The 18,632-nt window shown below is 38.7% G+C and overlaps 1 protein-coding gene across 1 annotated transcript in view; it reads left to right on the top strand.

Annotated features, from left to right (window-relative positions):
• Positions 1-5,183: 5,183 nt before the first annotated feature.
• Positions 5,184-18,632, top strand: part of RAB27A (RAB27A, member RAS oncogene family) — a 32,552-nt gene continuing 19,103 nt past the window's right edge. Inside the window, exons 1-3 of the mRNA XM_006898245.1 lie at positions 5,184-5,352; positions 14,959-15,044; positions 16,765-16,868. Of these exons, the coding sequence (XP_006898307.1) occupies positions 5,200-5,352; positions 14,959-15,044; positions 16,765-16,868 (343 nt within the window). The 5' untranslated portion in view covers positions 5,184-5,199. The remainder of the gene's footprint in view (positions 5,353-14,958; positions 15,045-16,764; positions 16,869-18,632) is intronic.

The following is an 18,632-nucleotide window of genomic DNA, read 5'->3' as shown; positions in this document are numbered from 1 at the left end:
GGTGTGTCAGAGGCAATGCGATTGGCACAGGATAGAGCAGGGTTTAGGGCTGTTGTACATAGGGTCGATATGAGTTGCAAACGACTCGACAGCACATAACAACAACAACAACAACAACAACAACAACAAAAATCTATGACCAACTAATATGTGACAAGGAAACAAAATCTATCAAATAGAGAAAGGACAACCTCTTCAACAAATGGTACTGGCAAACTAGGCTGCTACCAGCAGAAAGCTGAAGCAGGATTCACACTTCTCACCATACACAAAAATCAACTCAAAATGAATTGGAGACCTAGGTGTAAAGCCCCAAACTGTAAACATCATAAGAGACACATTAGGACCAAGTTTAGAAGGCCTTGCCTATGGTATGAAGAAACTGTAAAATACACTCTGAAGTACCCAACCAGTAGAGGATAAAGTTGATGAATAGGACCTTCTAAAGATTAAATCCCTATGTGCATTAAAAACTTTTCCCAGAAAAGTGAAAAGAAAACCTGCTGACTGGGAAAAAGCATTTGGCAATAAAAACCATCTCAGACAGGGGTTTCATAACAAAAATTTACAGCATCGTATAGGGCCTCCACAAGAAAAGGAATGATAACCCAATTACAAAATGAGCAAGAGACATGGAAGGACTTTTCTCACAGAGGAAGATATTTCAATGAATGGCCAACAGACACATGAAGAAATACTTAAAATCACTAGCAATAAGAGATGCAAATCAAAACCAGAATGAGATACCATCTCACCCCAGTAGCAGTGGCAAAGTTTAACAGGACAGCAAACAATAATTGTTGGCGAGGATGGGGAGAGATAGGAAGTCTCATACACTGTTGATAGAATTATAAAATGGTAAAACCACTGCTGAAGGAAGTTTGGCATTTCCTCAAAAAACTGAACATAAGAATTCCATATGACCCAGCTATTCCACTGCTAGGAATATACCCCACGGAAAGTAGTACTGAGACGCAAGCAGACTTGTACATCAGTGTTCATAGCAGGATTATTCACCATTGCAAGAACATGGAAATAGCCGAAATGTACACCCACAGTCGAATAGATTGAGAAATTGTGGTACATTCACATAATGGAATACTACAAAGCACTCAGAAACAATTATTTTGTAAATTACTACACAAGTCGGGAGAGATTGGATGCCGTTACGCTGAATGAACTAACTCAGCCTCATAAGGATAAATGCATAGGACCGTTTATTGTAAAAATGGAAGGATAACGAGTAAAATGTGTATGGGGATGTAAGGGGGAATGGGGTGGGAACAGAGGGATGAGGGTGAGCAGGGAGTAAATCACAGGTTTGCACAATTTGCTAGGTGGAGGGAGGCTGGGTGGGTGGTAAAAGGAATTGGAAGGATCTGTCAGGGATCTGGAAAGACAGAATAATGGTGAGTGTTGTTCGATGGTAATTGATTTTATAAGATATAATGAATTAGGATGATTATGTGAAACACAGTGTGAATGAAGGCTAGTATGAAACACATGTATATGGACCTTGTATGCAAACTAATGTAAAAAAGCTATACTGGGGGAAAAAGCTGTTTATTTTTTTATTATTAATTTTAATGAAAATTTACAGAGATTTTTCCATTCATTCCATTCATTTCCATTCATTGTTGTACTTTTCTCCCTGCCCACCCATGCCCTCCAGTTCATTCTCCTCTTTGAAAAGTAAAAGAAATTTTTTTTCATTGTTACACAATGCCTCCCCCCAAGTCTACTCCACTGGGCAGCCTTCATTCTGGATTCATGTCATGACAATAATACCTAATCATATGTACCTTTTAAACAGTTCTCTCATCTGTTTCAATGCCATATCCATAATTTATCCCATATTTCTCAGGCTTCCCACCCCCAACCCCTATGTCAGTCCCATTTTACAACAGTGGCACCATGCAGTATTTGGTAGTTATTATAAAGATGTACTATGGAAGTGCAAACTACAGTTCTGGCTAATATTGATGATGCTATTTTTGCCTTGGGAAGGGTTAAACCGGGCTGCTCTTTAGAGGCAAGGATTCTGAGGCTTCGTCTGACATACTTTGGACATGTTGTAAGGAGGGACCGGTCCTTGGAGAGGGACATCATGCTTGGAAGGGTGAAGGGGCAGCGCAGGAGGGGAAGACCATCTATGAGGTGGATTGATTCATTGACTGGGGTAATTGGGCTGGGTGTGTCGGAGACAGTGCAGTTGGCACAGGACAGAGCAGAGTTTAGGGCTGTTGTACATAGGGTCGCTATGAGTCGCAAGTGACTTGATGACACATAACAACAACAACAACAACAACATTTTTGCCTTTAGTTTGTGGTATTTGGTTTATTAATACTACCTTACGAAAACCTGGCTTGGGAGCAGAGTTTTAAGAATTTGGTATCAATAGGAATAGAAAGTAAAAAATCACAAAGGTAAGTTTTAATTTTTAAACATATGTGTGTGATCATTATCCTATGAACATTAACTGCAATGAATTGTTCGTGTAAAGAAATAGTTTTACATAAGCCTGAAAAATTCTACTCAGATGGGTTTACTGCATTTGTGAATATTGATGCTATTATGAATATCATTTCCTCTTGCACTTTTTTTGTTATGTAGTGGTGAGTCAGAACCAACTCAGCTTAACCCTCTGGTAAGTTTACAGATGCGGTAACTTATGTGAGAGGAGTATGCCCATGTTTTTCTTGAGGAGCAGTTAGTGTTTTAGAACTACGTGCCTTTGGGTTGGCAGTGCAACTAAGCCACCAGAGCTTCCTTCTTGTACCTTAAATGATATAAAACATAGTTATAGAAATGATGAGCCTATTTTTTAAAATAAAACAAGGAGTGAGGATAGGCACGGTATCATCTTGCATGATTTCCAATGCAGAATTGTTTCTGCTTCCTCATTCAATCAGAAGGAACCGTCAGAGTGGTTAACTATTAGCTGAACCTACTAATCAGTTCTCTGCTTTCACATCTTTTTTTCAATCGATGTTTTTCCTTCTTTTTTAAAAAAAATCTTTCTCATTTTCACCCTCTTACTGTATTTTTTTTCTGCTTTGATATCTTAATAACATGGTATGCTATAATTTTAAAGAAGACTGCTTGTTTATACCCAGGTGGTAATTTTCTGGATAGGAATGCTATTGCACCCCATTAATAAAACTAGAAAACCAGACCCACTGCCTTCAAGTTGCGTCCAGCTCTTGGAGAGCCTCCATTGGGTTTATGAGGCTGTGAATCTTACTGGGAGCAAACTCCTTATCTATTTTCCATGAAGATGGACTTGAACCCTGGGCCCTTCAGTTAGTGGCCCAACTTAATAACACAGTATACTAACAGAGCTCCAGCTATACCTGGAAACGCAAAAGCTATGCCACGGGCAAGTCATCAGCAGTAAAGTGTCACTCTTCATAGTGTACAGATAGCATTATGAGCGTTTGCAGAGGCTCTGCCCTTATAGACTGACAGGCATGTCTGAAAAGCAAGTCACAAGTCTACTTGAAGCCATTCTAAAGACGTACATGACAGCAGCTCCTAGGACTTAATGAGTCCCCACATTGAGGATAGGTGGCAGTGACAACCCCTAAAATCCATAAACGCCGTTACCTGAGCTTTTATTGCTCTCTCTGAATATGGGAAAACAATTGTATGGAGACATTGAATAGTCCAACAAGGTTTCTTGATTTTAGGGTGAGGAGAATGGGCAAACCAGGAGGAAAATCAACATCCAGTGCAGGACATGGGTGGGTCCTGTGTTTGAACAAATGGATAAAAGTGTTAATTTTTGAGGAATGTTTCTTGGTTTTTCAGATGAGAAGACAAAAAGAAATAAGCCTTTCCTGGGGACAGACTCTATTTCCAGTCAAATTAATATTTTAGTTTGAACCTATTTGTTGTTGTTGTTTTGTACTTTCAAGTTGGAACCATCCATAGCTGACCCCCTGGCAGGTTTTCAGAGGCAGTTATTCTCATGGGAGGAGATTGCCCATCCTTCTCCCTAAGCTGCTGATAGCCTCAAACCACGAGCCTTAGGGATTGCAGTGCAGCTTCTTGCCACTAGGCCACTAGAGCTCTTTGAATCTGTTTGTTGTTGTTGTATACCATGAGTCGAGGAGATAAAAAAGTAATTAATGAAAAATACTGATTATAAAGGACTAAATTGAAAAAGTCTTTAGTCCTTTACAAGAAAAAATTAACCGTATTTTGGTATTAGTGGTTAAAATAAGTTTTTCTTCTCCAAAGTGAACTTTTGTTTCAGTCAGTATTCAAGAAATGGGCTGTCAACATTTCTTACAGAATACCAAGGCAAATGCCAGGAAATGGGCCCTCAGTCCCGGAACTGTGTTTTGTATGCACTGACTGGTCAAATCTAGAGTGCAGTTCCCAAATGAGCATTGTTATTTCTGGAAAAGCTGATCTAATACGTCACAGATTAATAAGAGCAATATGTAAGAGAGGCACAGGACAAATTTTATTGGTAAATTTAACCTTGTTTATGTAGGAGTTATAAAAGCATATGAAAATAAATTGGCTGAATAGAATCCCCTAAATGTCAGATATCCCAACATTAGGAAACTTTGATGAAGGATAAATCGCAATGACATGTACTTTAAGATAAAGAGCTCTGATGGTGTAATCCTTAGCATGATATGCTGTGCATCTCCAGCAGTTTGAATCCGCCAATGGTTCCTCAGGAGGAAGATGAGCAGTCTCCTCTCATTAAGATCTACAGCCTCAGAATACCAATGAATCAATGACTCTGCGTCAGAATATACTTGATGGCAGTGGTTAAGTACTTAAGAATTAGTATTATTATTCCTTATAATATTTGCCTTTTTCTTTCTATTTTTTTAAAAATTAATTTTTGTTCTATATTATCTGCAAATAGTATTTAGTGGCTTATTATTATTCTCACTTGGAATTGTATGAAATATGATACTATTAAACTAAAAAGAAAGTTAATTATTTACTGCTTCTGTATCATTTCATCTATCAAATTAATAGGTCTTCTGGGGCCGTGAACAACATCTAATCCTGTCATCATAGAACCTCTAAGTATGCAGGTCTTACATAGGACAACTGTTCAATTGTATATAAAGATACCACATTAGTCATGAGGAATGCAAATATTTTAAAATAGATTTTTACTAAGTATGCATTGGTTTGTGTTTTGCAGGTGAACCACCAAGTTCTTCATTATGTCTGATGGAGACTATGATTACCTCATCAAATTTTTAGCTTTGGGAGATTCTGGAGTTGGGAAGACCAGTGTACTCTACCAGTACACAGATGGAAAATTTAACTCCAAGTTTATCACAACAGTGGGCATTGATTTCAGGGAAAAAAGAGTGGTAAGTTCCACTTAAATCTTTCTATGTAAGAATGTAAATACCTGAGTCAATATTTACCTTTGTGTTTATTACATTGTAGGAATTAGGAGGACAAAGGTTAGAATCTAAATTTAAATCATGTATGTGAAAGTGTGTTATGCTCAGGTTGAGTCATATGATTAGAAAGTCTGTAAGAATGGTTTTGGATAGCACGCTCTGGTGGTCTAGTGGCAAGAAGCTGTACTGTAAATCCAGAGGCATGTGGTTCAAATCCACCAGATACTCTGCTAAAGATGGAGGGACAATCTCCTCCTGTACCTGTCAGATCTGATTTGATGGTACACACACAAAAAATAGTAAAATAAAATGAAATAAAATTTTTAAAAAAAGAATGGCTTTGGATGAAGGAAAGTGTGAAGCACAATGTATATAAATTTTGTACCCAAACAAGTAGAAAATAATTTTATTTTAAAAAAGAAAGAAAAGCTTTGGAAGCCGTATATATAACAAGAACCTGTTAACAAAAAGGTTTATAAAAGTTTGACAGTTTCACCCTAAAAAGAACAAGAACCCAATAATAAAAAAGGATGAATGGCTTACATAGATATTTCACCAAGGAGAACATTCAGATGGCCACTAAACATATCATATGAAAAGATGCTGGGCATCAGCCACTGAGCAATCCAAATAAGAACCACAATGAGATACAATTTCACTCCCATGAAGATGATGAAGATTTAACAAACAAATACTGACAAGTATGTGGCAAAATTATAGTCTTTATGCACTTGTGGTGGCAATGTAAAAAGCTGTTGTATAACACTTTGTCATAGTTCCTCAATAAACTAAAAATAGAACTATCATGAGTCACCAATCCCACTCTTAGGTATATACCCAAAAGACTTGGAAACAGAGATTTACAAAGAGATTTCTACCAGTGTTCATTTAATCCTACTCAAAAGAGCCAAAAGTTGGAAAAAACCTAACTATTCATCAGCAAAACAAAAAGATGTGTGATTGTGTTTGTATTATACACAATGGAATGCTACTACTCAGCTGGTTGTTTTTGTGTACTTTTGAATTGGAACCAACTCATAGCTGTCCCTCCAGCAGGTTTTCAGAGGCAGTTAATCACACAGGAGGAAATTACCCATCTTTCTCTCATGGAGCTGCTGATGGATTTGAACCACATGCCTTTGGGTTGGCAGCACAACTCTTTACCATTAAGCCTCCAGAGCTCCTTACTCAGCTGGTTAGAGAAATAAAATCTCAATACAAGTTACAGTATACATAGAGTGTGAAGACAGTATGTTGAAAAAAATAAGCTGATCACAAAAACCCAAATAGTATATGGCCTAATTTACATTAAAAACAAGAACAGGCAAACATACAGAGATGAAGGTATATTAGTTATTGGTAGGGGTGTTGTTGTTTTGTGCCATGGATTCGACTGTGATTCATAGTGACCCTATAAGCAACAGATCTGCACCTTGACCATTGTCTCCTCCTTGTGCCATTCTCACCTTCTCAGATATATTGAACTCATTGTTACAGTCACTGTGTCAATCCATCTTTTTGAGGGCTTCTCTCCTATGCTGACTCTCAACCTTCTCCAAGGACCAGCCTCTCCTATCAATGTGCCCGAAGTGTGTGAGACAAAATTTCACTATCCTTGCATCCAGTGAGCACATTATTCACACTTGGAAGGGGCAAAGGGGACATTATCAGTGGTGAAAAAAGGTCATTGATTAAAAGTAAGAAAATAAGTATTTACACAATTGATTATCCTAATTGTTGTCATTTAATTGTGCTGTGTATCAAGTTTAATTGGCAAAAGTCATATGATAGATATAGTTACAATAATTATTAAGAAAAAAAGAGTAGCTGTAGAGATTGTTTATATAAAACCATATACTTTTTAAGATTTAGTTCCATGGATTGGAAGTTTACAATTGTGGTTTCTTCTGACATCCCAGTCAATTAACCTAATATTGTATATATACATGCCTAGCATGCATGGTTCAAAATTGGGAAGGGTGTACACCAGGGATGCATCCTGTCTCCATACCTTTTCAACATGTATGCAGAGCAGATTATCCGAGAGGCTGGGCTCTATGAGGAGAATTGTGACATCAGGATTGGTGGAAGAGCTATTAACAATCTCCGTTATGCAGATGACACAACCCTGCTTGCTGAAACTGACGAGGACCTCATGCACTTGCTGCGAAGGGTCAAGGACTGCAGCCTTCAGTATGGACTAAGGCTCAATGTCAAGAAGACAAAGATTCTTGCCACTAGACCAGTTAGCAGCGTCAGGATGGATGACGAAGAGATTGAGAGTGTTCACAGCTTCAGTTTGCTCGGCTCCACAGTCAACACTCTTGGTACCAGCAGTCAGGAAATCAAAAAGCGTATCGTGATGGGAAAGTCTGCTGTTAGGGACCTCTCAAAGGTACTCAGGAGCAACAGTGTCTCTCTGGAGACTAAGGTGCGCCTGATACAGGTCATGGTATTTGCAATCGCTTGTTAATGCATCAGAGAGTTGGACAATGACTAGGGAGGACAGAAGGAGAGTGGATGCTTTTGAGCTGTGGTGCTGGAGAAGGGTACTGAATGTATCATGGACTGCCAGGAAAACAAACAGATTCATCTTGGAGAGGATTAAACCAAGCTACTCCTTGGAGGCAAAGATTCTGGGGCTTCGTCTGACATACTTTGGACATGTTGCCAGGAGAGACGGGTCCTTGGAGAGGGACATCATGCTTGGGAGGGTGGAGGGACAGTGCAGGAGGGGAAGACCCTCTATGAGATGGATTGATTCGGTGACTGGGGTAATCGGGATGGGTGTGTCAGAGGCGGTGCAGTTGGCGCAGGATAGAGCAGGGTTTAGAGCTGTTGTGCATAGGGTCGCTATGAGTCGGAAACGACTCCACGGCACATAACAACAACAACATGCCTAGCATGTCTAGTTTATTTCCTTGTTTGTTGCATTTTGCCTGGGATCTTAAAATCTTTCAAGTGGCCGTCCAAGGCACAACAATTAGTGTCTACTTACCTGAAGTTACAGAAGAAGAAAGAAGATGAGAAATACAGTGAAGATAGCTACTGTGTCACTAATTCTTCCTCATTTGCTGTGAGACCAGAAGAATTAGATGGTGGTTAGCTGTCATTACTGAATATTTTGATCAAAGATTTCATTGAGGAATCCTGATCAAGGAGAGAAAGATTCTCAATTTCAGGTTCTGATAGATTCCACATCTCCTGGAACCATGAAGATTGAATAAATTCTGAACCTATTTGTCTGAGAAAATCTTTAAATCTTTAATTGTCTTTGAAGTCTTCTTGAAGTTTGCCTTAACTAACTAAAAAAATTTATGCTTGACCATTATGCTCTTTTAAGAACTGTCTACTTTGGATCAAATAGAAAATAGTAATGCAAAAGATTAGATAAGAATCAAAGCAGACAATTTTGTTGTTGTGTGGTGTCCAGTCGGAACCAGCCGTGGGAGCAGAATGTCCATCCTTCTCCCACAGGCAATGAGTTTATGGTAATGACAGCAGCTCACCTTAGAAAAGGAGGGTGAGAATGATTGTACAACTCAAAGTAATCAAAGGCATTACTTTGTACATTTGGAAACTTGGTGTATGTTTGCTGTGTTTTTGTCAATAATAATGTTAAAGAAAAAATTTTAGATAGTCTAACTTGAAGTAAATCCTTTTTAAAGACATAAGATATCAAATGACTTATTGTATCAGTTGTCGGAGACCTTTTAAAAGTATTAAAAAGAAAAGTCATTTTGAGAACAAGTGTCTAGACTACCTGACCTAGTGTAGGGCATTTTCAATCACCTTATGCATATGAAAGCTGGACAATGAATAAAGAAGTTTGAAAAAGAATTATGGTGTTGGCAAGGATTGCAGACTATACCATGGAATGCCAGAACAAACAAATCAGTTTTGGAAGAAATACAGTCAGAACACTTCTTAGGAGAAGAGATGGTGAGACTTCTCATATACTTGGGATATAACATCAGTGGGGACCAATCCCTGGAGAAGGTTATCATGCTTGGTAGAGACAGGGTGAGTGAAAAAGAGAGAGACCGTCAATCAAATGGATTGACACAGTGGGTACAATAAGCTCTGAGATAAAAATGATGGTGAGGATGGTGCAGAACTGGGCATTGTACAGAAGGGTCACTACGAGTCAGAACCAACTCAGTGCCATCTAACAGCTCCTCCAGCAGAAAGTGTTCACCTCGAGGCCAGACTGCCTGGTCTGAGATATTCAGCCCCTGGTGAGAATCTGAATTACTCATTTTCAGTAACTGATACATGACCTGTTTTCCTATTGATGTTATTCTTATTTAAGAATAAATAAATATTTAAATCTGACATGCCAAATCCCCCAAGAAAGGGCTGTGCTAAAAAGAGCCAATATAAAATGAGGCAGATACAGGAAAAGTAAGGGATTCTGTTTGATTCTTCACTTGGTGCCCTTTTGATTTGTGTCATTTCTGAGCTTGTAAAGTTGTCTCCATGCTTATCAGCCAATCTACCTCTTCCGTTCTCCTGTTCACTGTACTCTCACTCCTGTGATGTCTTATTCTTTTTCATTGGCTGGCTCTTGTTTAAGAACTCATCAGAACTAATAATTCCGTGCAACAATGAATAAATGGAAATCCAAAATCTCTGTAAATGTTCATTGAAATAAAAAAAAAAAACGCACCAAAACAACAAACGACCTAATAATTCCATGTGGGACACTAAGTGGCAGGACGCATTGCTGCTTCCAGGAGGAAGAGATTGGAGTCAGTGGTGGATGTGATCTGGAGGTAACTGAGGGGACACAGGGGAGATCAACAGGATGATGACAGGAGAGGCTTTTATTATTTTTTAAGGAGCCCAAGAGAGAGAAGGCAAGGAGTCCCTGTGCCACGGTTATAGAAAAGCAAGGAGGACTTTCTTCATGCAACAAATGTTATGCTGAAAAATTCACTGTTACCATCAAATAGCTCAACACTCTTCAAGATGCAGACGAGATACGGTTCATCAACGAAGTACATTCTACCAGGGGAATGTACAAAGGATTCCAGCCTTTTGGAAAGGAGAATTCACTTCCTCCTGCCTATCCTAGTGGCATAGAATATTATGGGTTGCGTTGCTAGCCAGAAGGTCAGCAGTTTGAATCCATGAGAAGGATTGGGCAGTTTCCTTCCATAAAGCTTTCCAGACTCGGAAGGCGGAAAGAGGGTGGCGGTGAGCTGATTCAGTGGCAGGGGATCTGGTTTGATTTATCTGTCTTATATTTGTCATTGAGTTGTTAGAATTCTTTTTATATTTTGAAGAAGAATTCTTTTTTTATATGTTGTTGTTATGTACTGCAGAGTTGGACCCAATCCATAGCTGACCCTCCAGTGGGTTTTCAGAGGCAGTTAATTGCATGGGAGGAGATTGCTCGTTTTTTTCCCACGGAGCGGCTGGTGGCCTCAAACCACATGTCTTTGGGATTGCAGCACAGCTTCTTAACCACTAGGCCACCAAAGTTAATATGCAAATAATTTTAGCTCTTACATTAAGGTCTATCATCCATTTTAAGTTACTTTTTGTATACCAAGTGAGGAACTTTATTTTTGGCATGTGAATATACAGTTGTCCCAACATTATTTGTTGAAAAGACTGTTCCTTTCCTGTTAGATCATCTTGGGGACTCTTGTTGAAAATCTGTTAACCATAATGTAAAAGTTTATTTTTGGTTTGCAATTATATTTCATTCATCTGTATATCTATCCTTATGTTAGTACTATACATTCTTAATTACTGTGGTTTTGCATTATATTTTGAAACTGAGAAGTGTGAATCCTCCAGATTTGCCTTCTTTTTTCAAGATTGATTTCGCTATTTTAAGTTCCGTGTAATTCCATATAAATTTTAGAATCAGTTTGTCATTCTCTGCAAAAAATTCTACTTGGAATTTAGATAGGAATTATATTCACTTAATATTAAGTTTTCCAACCCACTGTATCCCATTTATTTAGATCCATTTTAGTTTCTTTCAACAGTATTTTGTAGTTTCAAAGTAGAGGTTTTATATTTATTAAATTTAGTCTTAAATATTTTAGCATTTTTGATTCTGTTATAAATGGCATAACTTTCTTAGTTTTATTTTCTAATTTTTATTAATAGCAATACAGTTCCTTTATTTTGTATACTGACACTGCATACTGCCGCCTTGCTGATCTTACTTGTTAGTTCACCTGGTTTGTGTATGCTTTTATGTGTATTCTTTAGGATTTTCTGTGTGAAGGATCATGCACTCTGTAAATACAGCTTTGCTACTTCTTTTGCAATTAGAATATTTTTATTTCCTTTAGTTGTAGAGGGACTTCAGGCCTTTTGTACATAGCGTTTTTATGAGTTGCCCTCAACTGGAAGACAGTCAACAACAGCCACCACCTATTGTGCCTGATGAGACCCTTCAGTACAATATTGAATAGAAAAGATGAGAACAGACATCCTTAAGGAGAAAGCTTTCAGACTTTTACCATTGAGTGTAGTGTCGGATGTGTGGTGTTTGTAGATGTCCATTTGAGGAAGTTTCCTTGAATTCCTAATTTGTGCTGTGTTATTATCATGAAAGGGTATTGTTGTTGGCGTCAAGTTGAGTACGACTCATAGCAACCCTAGGAGCAACATATCTGAACTTTGTCCTATCCTGTGCTGTCCTCATCATCTCTGACACACTTGAGGTCCTTGCTGCAATAACTGTGCCAATCCATGTCTTTGAAGTATTCCTTTCTTTCACTGACCCGCAACCTTTCATGGTATCCCTCTTCAAGGAATAGCCTCTCCTAGCAACATGGCCAAAGTATGAGACAAACCTTCATCTTCCTTGCCTCCAAGGAGTATTCTGGCTGCATTGTATCCAAGACATATCTGTTTATTTGACAGTCCATAGTATATTCAGTACAGTTCTCCAGCACTATGCCTCAAAAACATCAATTCTTCTGTCATCCTTATTCACTGTCCGGCTTTCAGATATATAGCAAGTGGCTGAAAAGATATGGCCTGAATCAGGCACTCCTTAGTCTTCAAACTGACATCAATGCTTCTCAGTAATTTGGAAAGGTCCCTGACTGCAGACTTGCCTAATGCAATATATCTCTTAACTGCTGGTACCAAGTGTGTTATAAATTCAAATAAGATGAAACCGGAAAAGTATTAGGTCATGTTAAATACATCTTTTGTATCCTTTGAGATGACTATTGGTGTTAGGTATAGTGCATTATATTGGTTTATTGTTGTATGTTAAACCAACCTTGCCATTCCTACTATAAATTCCATTTAACTCTGGTATGTAACCCACTACTGTTTAGTTTAGTTCAACTCATAGTGACTCTAGTTTGTGTAAATTTTAGTGGGAAGAAACTGTTCATCTTTATTCTGAGGTGAATTCTGGTGAATGAGAACTGCTAACCAAAAGTTATGCGCTATCCCACCTGAGCTCTTTCTTTTCTGCATGTTAATAGGTTCTGTTTACATTTTGTTAAGAATTTTAGAGTATTCAGAAGGAATGTTGGTCTTTTAAAAACTTATTTATTCATTCCTGTGTTATCTTTGTCTGGCCTGGTAGTACAGTAACATTGGTCTCTTAAGATAAATTAGGGAGTCTTTTTTTCTTTATTTTGGAAGAGTTTGTGGGGACTTGTATTAATTCCTCATTTGTGAAGACTTTGGGCCCTGTGTGTATGTTGTGTGTATGTTGGAGCCTGTGTTCATTGCTCCATGAGGGAGTTTATAACTCTGCTACTGCTCAAGAAAAGTCCCAAGGTCAGAAGGGTGAGAGACCACGGCCTTGCCCTTTTTTTCTTGGGTCTGTAGAAAGTCCTGCATTGTAATACAGGATTTTCTACTTTCCCAGGAATATTTTGGAGAGTTCCAAAACTGCCTTTGGCAGCCTGCTTCCCATCCCCCCTCTTTTTTTTAAGATTTGGTTTTGGGTTTTTTTGGTAAGCCTTTTGTTAGCTGTATCTGGTGTTACTATTGCTGCTCTCCCAAGTAACTGTGATGTTAAATACTTGCTACTGACGATCTCATTTTTTTAATGCAGAGAATATGGGGCATTATGTGGTTTTTGCACACTCTGCAACTTTATGTTCGTACATTAGTTTTTAGTACACACTGTGTGTGTTAGATATGTGTGCATTATTTAAGGGAGTGGGTTATATGGGAAAAGTATATTTTTTATTTTCATAAGGTTGTTCTTACAGGGTGAATTTTGAGTCAGGTTAAAAAAACATAAACTCCATGAATGGAGCTATTCATGAAATTCACAGATAAGTCAAATAGTGACAGTTCTCCAGCATAGGACTTTCTGGGAGCTTCAAATCCAGCCTGCCTCCACTACCCATAGTGAAGTTAGCTTAATGGCATTCACAGCTACAACCTCAGTGAATCTGCTAGTTTTTAAGGCTGCTGTGGAGCCAGGGGAAAAATATGACATTATTGGTGTTAATTGTAACCCCCTGTGCTCCAGAGAGCACTGCTCCATTGTGTTTTCTCACCTGTAAGAACAGAAACAGATCACCTGGTCTTTGCATCTGTGGTGTATCTGGGTGGGTTTGAACTGCCGACTTTTAGGTTAGCAGTTGAGCACAAATAATTTGTATCACTTTGAATCATTAGAACATGACAAAGCTTACTAATTTTTACTTATATGTACTTTGGAAGCAGCAGTGGCATCTACTTCCTAAACCCACATGCCTCTGAAAACTCTATGAACTTTGAGAAATGACGATAGTTATAGAAAGGTTTCAGGTCTTTTGTTCCTAGAGTCGCTGTGAGTTGTGCTTGACTTGCTCGCAATCAATAGTGACTATGTTTGCTGCATTCTTTGGAATGTTACCAATTGAAACTCATTGCCGTAGGGTACCTGTAGCTGACCTTCCAGTAGGTTTTTGGAGGCTGTAAACTGCATGGAAAGAGATTGCTCATCTTTCTCTCTTTCGTTCATTTCTAGGGATCTGAAAAAGTTATTTTGATAATTTTTTCATAGCACTTTCATTCATTTGTGGAGGGGTTGATTTTCACAGGCCATCAACCTCAACTCTGGATATGTTCCCCATAAGATTTTTTTAGCAGCACTTTTTACTGCCACACACTTAAATTGAGACAGTGCTTAGAAACACATTTTTTGCCATCATTTGTGGCAACGTGTTAATGGGCAAAACCATGTTGCTTTTATATGCTATTGAGTTAGAACTGACCCATCCTAGCTGACCCTCCAGTGAGTTTTCTGAGGTTGTGAATTGTTTCCAAGGAGCTTGTCCATCTTTCTCCCTTGGAGCAGTTGGTGGATTTGAACCACCTGTGTTTGGGTTCTCAGCTCAACTCCCTACCCACTAGACCATCAAAGCTCCCTAGGCAAAACCATAGAAAATTAGTATTTTTTTTGAAGCTGGTATCCTAAAGAAACTCTGAATTAAGAGATGAACTAATGAATATTCAAAATAAAATATAAATAAGGTTGTATTCTAGGAATTCTCTTCAGAAGTTTAAATTCTTATAGGAGTTACACTACATACACGTTCACCTGTCACTTTTATAACCTCTTCCTCTTTGCTCTTACAGGTGTACAGAGCCAACGGGCCGGACGGCGCTGTTGGCAGAGGTCAGCGAATCCACCTGCAGTTATGGGACACGGCAGGGCAGGAGAGGTAGGTGGTGCACCTGTGTGCATTTGCTGGGGGGAGAGGAGAAAAACAGCTCCACTCTGCACACAGTGACCTGAGTGGGAGAAGAGCCAGCCTGTTGGTTACTTTGATCCTGGATAAGTTGGGGAGCCATATTAACAGTGAATGTATCAGTCTGAAATGATAATAGTGATTTTATTTCATACAAGGTCAAAGGGGGAAGAAATGAATCCTCAAAATGGCCTTCTTGCTTGCACATTTATTGCTTATTCTTTTTTTTTAAACTTGGACACTTTTCCTTATTTTTCCTATTTTTTCTGAAATTTACATTACAGAGAATAGCTGCAAAGTTACCCAATACAGTCTTTCTGCCTGACACTGAAAGCCTCATAAAAAGTCTGCTTGGAATCCTTTTATATCATAGGAGTTTACTCGATGAAAATAAACTACGTGAAATGATATAAAAGTCCATTTAGTTAGGTAAAGCTTTTGTTTTCCTTTGCATTGCCGTTCTTGAAAATGTTTTAAAACTTGTTTTTCTGGAAAATTCAAACATATTCAGTGGCAGAGAAAACAGTCTAGTTAGCCCATGTACTCATTTTCAACAATTACCAAGTTCTGGTCAGTCTTAAAGAGGCTGGTGGTATCTAGAATTAGCATTGGATGGCTAAACTAAAAGTTGGTGTTTCCAGTTTGCCAGGTATTTCTTGGGAGAAAGATGTGGCCATGTGATTCTGTAAAGGTTTACAACCTTGGAAACCCTCAGGGCCAGTTCTCCTCTGTCCTATGGAGTCAGTCACGTTAGAATTGATTTGATGGCAGTAGGTTTGACTTGGCAAATCGTATTTTGTGTGTACCCTTCACATAGTCTCTTAATCTCCCAGATTATTTTGAAGAGCAGTTTCCATAAACCCTGTCATTTCCTTTGTAAATGTTTTGGTATGTGTCTCTAAAAGATAAGGATAAAAACATTGTTTGAAAATATTTGAGAAATATCTGACATAGTGGATTTGATGACAAATCCATCCTGGTATTTTCTTCCCTGGAAGTTACAGGCTTTGCCAATAGCTAAAGAGAGGCAACAGATGAGTCAGAGGAAAGGGAGGGAAATAGCAGGAGAAAAGCCCTAAAAAAAATAAAATAACAAGAATGGATAAGAAACTGAGTCACAGTTAGCCCACCTTCAAGTCCAAGAAATTATTATTAGAGATAAGGCAATTCTGTTGAGATTGAAAGTAAAAGGTCTTGGAGCACATTGTAATGTCAAGTCAGGCTTTCACAGAACAAGGAAAGCATTCACAGCAAGTGCCACCGCTTTTGGCCTAATTACTCATAATTGTGTAAGAAATTCTTGGCTGGGCCTAAAGGATCATGAGCTAGTCCTAATCATCCCCGTCCAGCAAGCTGAGTTTTCAAATCACATGGTGACTTAACACATAAACTTTATAAGTGATGTTGTTGGTAAGTACTGTTGAGTCAGAACTGACTCAGAACTAACCTTTAGTGGGTTTTCAGAAGCAGTAAATTGCACGGGTGGAGATTGCCCATCTTTCTCCAACCATCTATGTAGATTCAAACATATCTTTGGGTTGGCAGCACAATTCCTATAAACAGAAACATTTAGAATATCACCACCTCGTTTGTACTTGATGAACTTTTTTAAGAGACTGAGGACATTGTTGGCAGCCCTGTATTTGAGGAGTGGGGCCATAGGCTAAGTGACTGATCTGCTTTTTTATTCCAGGTTTCGTAGTTTGACCACAGCTTTCTTCAGAGATGCAATGGGATTCCTTCTGCTCTTTGATTTGACAAATGAGCAAAGTTTCCTCAATGTCAGAAACTGGATAAGTAAGTGTTGCTTCCATGCCTCCCTCTTCCCACTCCTCACAATAAAAAGCCCTCTTAAATTCTACTTCTGTTGTAAATTGTTTTAGAGATGTTCCTAGTGTCAATGCTATTTAAAAGATGATTTTCAGTTCAGGGCCAAAGTTTTTGTTGTTAGTTGCCGTCAAGTCCACTGCAACTCTTAGTGGCCTTATTATGAACCGTTCATTCTCTCGCACCACCCTCGTGATCGGTTATGCCTGAGCTCATTCTTACAGTCACTGTGTTAATGCATCTTGTTGAGGGTCAGAGATCCGAAATCGTCTCCCTTAAATAGTAAAACTAAAATGGATTTGTTGAGTACTGCCTGTGCTCCAGTTGCATGGCAATATTTTATCTGTAATCTTTTACTCGGTCTTCTTCGCACAGACTTCTTTACTCTCATTTTACAGATGAGGAAATAGAAGACTGAAGACATTAAATATCTGTGTATCTGCAAGCCTAACATGTGCTATCATTTCTTATACTGTCTCTGGGTCTTAAAAATACGTTGCACACACATAGAACCTCTTTGAAGGCTTAGTAAATGATACACTGTTGCTTGTCTCTTCCAGGTTTGGAGCCCCCTCCCTTTGCTGTTAGTATCAAAGCATGTATGAGGAGGACCTAGACCTAGAAAACTTGACAGGTGCATTAGCACATGTGGTCAACACCCACCTTTCATGAGCTGCATAATTTAATTTTTTTGGAAAGATGATTCTTAGTGATTGATTGCTAAACCCCCAAAACCAAATTCAGTTGTTTTTCATGTTTGTTGATTCCTACTCATAGCAAACTTGTAGAATAGATGTCTGTAATCTTTACAGGTGTATCAGAACCACCAACATTTTGATTAATGGCCTAATGTTTAACTTCCTGTGTCACTCCACAACCACCTCTGTTGAGTCAGTTGATTAATTGTTGTTGTTGTTAGGTGCCATCGAGTTGACTACAATTCATAGTGACCATATGAACGAAAGATCTGAATCCTGCACCATCCTCACACTTCCTGACACACAAGAGCCCACTGCAGCAGTTACTGTGTCAATCCAGCTGGTTGAGGGTCTTCCTCTCCTTCGCTGACCCTCCACCCTTTCCAACACTGGTTAACAGCCATTTAAAAAAAAATAAAAATCTTGGCCTCTTACCGGTTTCGGTGTCAACATTTTCCTCCTTTGGTTGCCTGTTTTGGTAGAACCCTGCTAGAATAGTAATGCCACCTTACCTAGAGGACCTGTTAGAGAAGACTGGGATGCTAACTTCCTGATATCCAGGTCTTGAAAATGAAAGCACATTTAAAAACTCCAATTTAGGAAAATTGCTTGGTGTGTTGTGATTTGAGAAAAAGAATAATTGACTTTGATTCTGATATCTGAAAACTTTTTTTCTCTTTTTTTCCTTTCAAATAATTTTAATGAGCATTTACAGAGATTTTGGGTTTCTATTCATTCATTGCTGTACTTCTTTCCCCCCCCCCAGCCCTCCCCCACCCAAGTTCGCTCCTCTCTTTCAAAAGTAAAAGAAATACTCCTTCCCTGGTACAAAATCCCCCCACACCTCTCCCACCGCACCATGTACACTCCACTATGCAACCTTAATTGTGGACTCTTGTGATAACTATAATACCCTATCATATATTGCTTTTAAATTATTCACTCCCTCATCTGTTTCAGTGCAGTATACACAATTTATCCAGTTTTTCTCAGTCTTACCCCAACCCTGATACCAATCCTATTTTACAACAGTGGC

This window comes from Elephantulus edwardii, unplaced genomic scaffold, assembly GCF_000299155.1.
Source record: "Elephantulus edwardii isolate Elephantulus edwardi_28Jun2011 unplaced genomic scaffold, EleEdw1.0 scaffold00225, whole genome shotgun sequence".
NCBI classification, from domain to species: domain Eukaryota; kingdom Metazoa; phylum Chordata; class Mammalia; order Macroscelidea; family Macroscelididae; genus Elephantulus; species Elephantulus edwardii.
The sequence above is the reverse complement of the archived record's forward strand: the minus strand, read 5'-3'. Positions and strand labels throughout refer to the sequence as shown.